The 5,313-nt window shown below is 36.5% G+C and overlaps 1 protein-coding gene across 1 annotated transcript; it reads right to left on the bottom strand.

The window, feature by feature from the left end:
• Nucleotides 1–212: 212 nt before the first annotated feature.
• Nucleotides 213–3,842, bottom strand: LOC132637503 (uncharacterized). The gene is made up of 7 exons (XM_060354584.1): nucleotides 3,734–3,842; nucleotides 3,494–3,609; nucleotides 3,292–3,409; nucleotides 2,938–3,219; nucleotides 2,188–2,665; nucleotides 1,470–2,053; nucleotides 213–1,309 (listed from the first exon to the last, which is right to left on the bottom strand). Exons 1-7 carry the CDS (start codon nucleotides 3,840–3,842, stop codon nucleotides 213–215), a joined length of 2,784 nt encoding a protein of 927 aa, XP_060210567.1.
• Between the last annotated feature and the right edge of the window lie 1,471 nt (nucleotides 3,843–5,313).

The raw sequence follows: 5,313 nt of genomic DNA, 5'->3' as shown, positions 1-5,313 counted from the left end.
CTTAGTGCATATGCTCTGTTTATCATTTCGTTGCCTCGTAGGCTCATGTGCATGTATGTTTTGAGAGATATTCGAAGATCATTCCATGATAAGTTTGTGTTGGGAATGGTATATGTTCAAGTTGAGTTTGATGATAAGTCTGATAGGTAGTGCTCGGTAGTCAGCTCCGGGTACCTGTCATGGCCCTCTAGTTGGGTCGTGACAATCTTCTTTTAAGTGTGAGAACCTCCTCTATCTATTGCCATAGTAGGATGCCATTTCTTGCAGTATTTGTTCAGCATGTAGCTACTCCAGAAGCTTCTTCCACATCTGAAATTCCACCACAACTTCACAAATAGTGCATTGGATATATCAGTTAATGATCTAAGACCAATCCCTCCTTCATCCTTTGGTAGACATAACTTGTCCCATGCCACCCAGTGTTTTCTTTTCACCCCCACAGTATTGCACCAAAAGAATTTTGCAAATATCTTGTGAAGCTGCTTTATCACCCCAGAAGGAGGATTCATAGCTGACATTAAATACACAGGCATGGTTTGTAACACATGATTAACCAGCACATATCTACCTCCAAAAGATAACAGTCTGTTTTGCCAGGAGAAAATCCTTTTCGTCAATTTTTTGATCAAATCCTCATAATATATCAGCTTCCTTCTTCCATAAAACACTGGACATCCAAAATATGTGAAAGGAAAGGATCCATTTCTCATATTAGTATGTCTTTTGATCTTGTTATTAACTATGGCAGATACCTTATGATGAGTATAGTAACAACTTTTATCAGTATTGACCAGTTGTCCTGATGCCTTCTCATACTTCCTCAACCTCTTCATCATTTTCTTTAATGAATATCCATCCCCAGAACAGAATAGGATTTTATCATCAGCATATGATAGATGATTGATTTGAGGACTCCATTTTGGTATTTTATAGCCTATGAACCTTGGCTTCTCATGCAGCTTATTTAGACTCCTTGTTAAGACTTCTGCTGCAATAATGAATAGTGTAGGGGAAAGTGGATCACCTTGCTTTAACCCCCTACTTGATCTAAAACAACCATGACTTTGACCATTTATCAATATTGAATACCAGTTGTTTGACAGTAATCTCCATACCAAATCAATGATAACCTCTCCAAATCCAAACTGTCTTAGTACTTTAGTCAAAAATATCCAAGAGAGCCTATCATATGCCTTTGCCATGTCTAATTTGATCACCATATTAGTATGTTTAGCTCTCAAATTGATATCTCTGATGATCTCTTGTGCCAGTAATACATTTTCTGCAATGTTCCTTCCCTTCACAAATCCTGTTTGATTATAAGAGATAATACTAGGAAGAACCTTAGTCAATCTATTATGCAGCACTTTTGATAGTATCTTATTGAAGAAGGAGCTGAGACTGATAGGTCTCATACTTTAGTAATAAAACCAGGTTAGTATGTGTGATAAATTGTGGTATCTCAGAACCACAAAAGAATGCTCTAACCATTTGAACCACATCTATCTTGATAATCTCCCAACACTTTTGATAGAAGTGTCCTGTGAATCCATCAGGCCCATTAGGACTATCCCCATTGAGTGATAACACAACTTTCTTTACTTCACTTTCAGATGGCAACTCCTCCATATTCTTTTGTTGCTCTTCAGTAATCAGCTTAGGAATAGTTTTCAACAATGCATAATCACCTCCTGAGTTTTCTTCACTAAACTGTGACTTAAAGATCCTGATTGCCTCATAACCAATATCTGCTTCCTTTTCCAACCAAGTACCATTTGGATCTTGTATTCTTTTCAAGGCCAATTTATTCCTCTTGCCTCTCACATATGAATGGAAGAATTTAGTATTTATATCCCCATCATTGAACCATTTCATACCAGCCTTTTGCTTCCAGTACTCTTCCTCCAAGTGTAAAAATTTGGTTAATTCAGCTTGTGCTTGATGTAGCAGCATTCTATTCTCCCTTGAAGCATTAGTTTCAAACTGCAACTCCTTCACTTTTATAGTAGCTTCAATAGTGGCAATTTGCTGAAATATATTCCCATAAGTGTTCCTGCTCCATTGAACCAGTGCTCTTTTAAATTTCCTTAACTTGTGATGAAATACATAAAATGGATTTCCACAAAAATCAGCAATCCAGTTCTCCTTTCTATAAATGTATGATGATTTGTCCAGAAGTTAAGAAACTTGAAAGATTTGATAATATTATGTGCATTGCTGTTACACTCCAGATGTAATGGTGCATGATCAAAACCATGTCTGATAATATGAATCACTGTTGTAGATGGCATAATATCTAGCACTTGCTGGTTCATCAAAATCCTATCTAACCTTATGAATATGCAATCTTCTTCAGTCCTCCCATTCCACCAGGTGAATTTGCTTACAGAGAATCCTACATCAATCAAACCACAACTTTGTGTATAGTTAAAAAAATATAATGTCTCATTGGATGTGATTGGAAGACCAACTTGTTTCTCCTCATAAGAGACTATGACATTAAAATCCCCTCCTATTATCCAAGAAAGGTCATGCTGATTTGCTAACTCCACCATAGATTCCCATAACTCTTCCCTCTCCTCTCTATCACATTTAGCATAAACTACTGACACCAGCACTGATTGACTTAAGGATGGGTGAGTTCGTTGCAGAGTAACTTGTTGTTCTAATTAGGAGATAACTACACCAAGCCATTCATCTGTCCAAAAGATCCAAATATTTCCTGAACAGTTCACCTTGCAATTCTGATAGCCTAACTTCCTTCTATACTCTTCAATAGTAATAGGATCTTGAAAAGGTTCCATTAGGCCTATGATACAATAATGACATCTACTTTTTAGTTCAATTAACCTCTCAAAAGATTTCTGAGTGTTAACTGACCTAATATTCCAAAATAAAGCTTTGCCTATCATTGAGAATTATTGGATTTATTCTTACTCTTCCTTGTTGAAACTCGTGCAGCTGGAACACTGGTATTTCTGACAGGTTTTTCTTTATTTATTGCCTGCTTCAATTTCTGCACACTTCTAGAAGATAAATCTGTCTCCCGTGCTACATCATCAATGTTCTGAGTCAAATCTTCCTCCTCTTGGCTATTATGATCAGCTTGTGCTTCTACCTCATCTTGTTTTCCATGATGTGCACTCTCTACTGGTTCCACAAGCAAATTGCCAGAATTGTCACTTTCTGGTGGCCTTGTGATTTCTTTTCCTTCTTTTCCTTCTTAATCCTCCAATCCCTGAACTGATATAGGAGTATCATCTTGATCTGTAACATCCTGCAGCACTTCACCTGATTTATCTTCTTCCAAACCTTTCTCCAAGTTTTTGTTGAGTAAGGTGTCACTAGTTTCTTGTGAATAATGTTCCCTCTTATCTCTAACTGGAGTACCTGGGTTAACCTTAGAAACCTATTGAGACAAAATCTCCCCTTTATCATTGAGTTGATTACCAAAGTTCTTCTCAATCCATTCCTTTGTTGATATCCTCTCCACCTGATTTGATTCTTCCATCTGCTTTTTCTTGCCCTTATCATTAGTGTTTACATTGTGCTGCACTGTAACAACCTGATTAGAAGCATCAGCAACCTTTGCTTCCACCATCCTTTCATCTGAAGACTTATGCATATCTATCAAGTCTATTATATCCTAATCTGTGTTCTATAGTGCTGTATATTGATTAGTTTGCAAAGTTTGATTCTCCTTTGGTTTCCAAGAATTTTTCATCATATCTACCTCTATGAAATTTCCTCTTATTCTTTTGTTTTCCCTTTTTATCCTTGAATCCATCATTATCATTAACCTCTGCAGGTTGCACCTTGTCTACTGCTTCATTCCCTTTCATTGTGTCAGCATTATGCCTTTTGTGTTCATTAGCCTCAGACCTGTTGTTTTTTGCTTGTGTGACATAGTTTACTGCTCTAGCATATGGTTTAATTTGTTATGGGTTTGAAAGCGTTCCTCCTGAACATTGTACTTTTGTTAATCATATGCCTAATCTCGTTATAGTTGGTTTGTTGGTTAAGACCAACTAATAGACCAAGTATGCATTTGTTTTGAACAATTTTTCTGATAGTACTTTGTTAGAAAGGGTATTATGAACATGGATCCCTTTAAATGATGCTTAGACCTTTGCTTGACTATTTGTCCTTTTAGTATAATGACATAAGATTGTGTTATTTGACATAAATGGCTTGAATGATCTTATAATGACAATGCTTAATCCTGCTTGGATGTATGAGGTCGTTATTAAACTGTAATAATCCATTAGATTTGGCCTAAATCATTGGATAGTGTGTTAATTTAAGTATGTTATCTTGACATTGATAGTCAAATGTGATCATACGTCTTCTTGATTAACAAATTTCCCGAGCTAGACGGAGCGGGATACATATTTTCTTTTTGAATTATACTTATGAAAGTAAATAACTCGTAATTTCTTGTAATTTCTAATTTTTAGGAAAATAATAATTAAACATCAATCCTTGCAATTTTTTTGGGATTTTTAAATTTTAAATTTTTGTTAAGGGCATCCTTACTCTGTCTTGGACTCGGGAAATTAGAAAATTAAAATACGCATTTTATGAGGTGAAAATTAGGTGTCAACAATTGCCCCTTCGAAGTTCAAGGATGGCAAGAGCTACGAATTTGACAAACCTAATTTTTACCGAATAATAGAAATTACAGCCCTTCTTGTGCAATATTTTTAAAGGATGGTCGGACCCCGATTTCTCGGCTTCCTACATATCTCAGGCTAAATGAAAATTCAGGTCGTTTGTAGTTCTGACTCTATGAGGACTATGAAATAAAAAGTTTTTCTTTAAACTATCTCGAGGTGTCCCGAGATAATTATAGGAATATGACCAATCCTCGAAACATGAGTAGCCTACATATCCCTGGCTTTGGGAATCATGCCAATTGTAGTTAGACTCAATAGCCCGAAAAGGAATATCCCTTTATGCGGGAATCCTTTTGGCTACTTCCGGTTGAAAATCCAAACCGGAGGCAGTTTTTGGAAAGGATTTATTAGTGTTGATGCTTGAAGTGATATCCGATCATTGGCGTAGAAAGCTTGACTCTCGTACACGATTTTTGACCGGTTGCCTAAGAAAAGTTTCACGTATGCTCCGCATGTTTTGAACCCGACTTTTGCTTCCATCTTCGGTAGCTTTTAGCTCGTTTCCAAATGTTGAGTCCTGTGTGTTAGTCTTTTGGAAATTTCGATTCTAATGTTGAGTCCTGTGTGTTAGGCTTTTGGAAATTTCTGACCTATGTCTGTCTTTTCACAAATGCCTATCCATCTTCTTTCTTTTCTC

The sequence above is a fragment of the Lycium barbarum genome, chromosome 4 (genome assembly GCF_019175385.1).
Source record: "Lycium barbarum isolate Lr01 chromosome 4, ASM1917538v2, whole genome shotgun sequence".
Classification (NCBI taxonomy): Eukaryota; Viridiplantae; Streptophyta; class Magnoliopsida; order Solanales; family Solanaceae; genus Lycium; species Lycium barbarum.
The sequence above is the reverse complement of the archived record's forward strand: the minus strand, read 5'-3'. Positions and strand labels throughout refer to the sequence as shown.

Excerpts from the sequence above, each read along its gene's own strand:
- LOC132637503 (XM_060354584.1), bottom strand. The coding sequence starts at position 3,842 with ATGAAAGGGAATGAAGCAGTAGACAAGGTGCAACCTGCAGAGGTTAAT. Across the intron at positions 3,410-3,493 it reads AGATGGAAGAATCAAATCAG|GTTTCTAAGGTTAACCCAGG; the intron begins GTGGAGAGGATA and ends TTGTCTCAATAG. Across the intron at positions 3,220-3,291 it reads TTTGGAAGAAGATAAATCAG|GAAAAGAAGGAAAAGAAATC; the intron begins GTGAAGTGCTGC and ends AGGATTAAGAAG.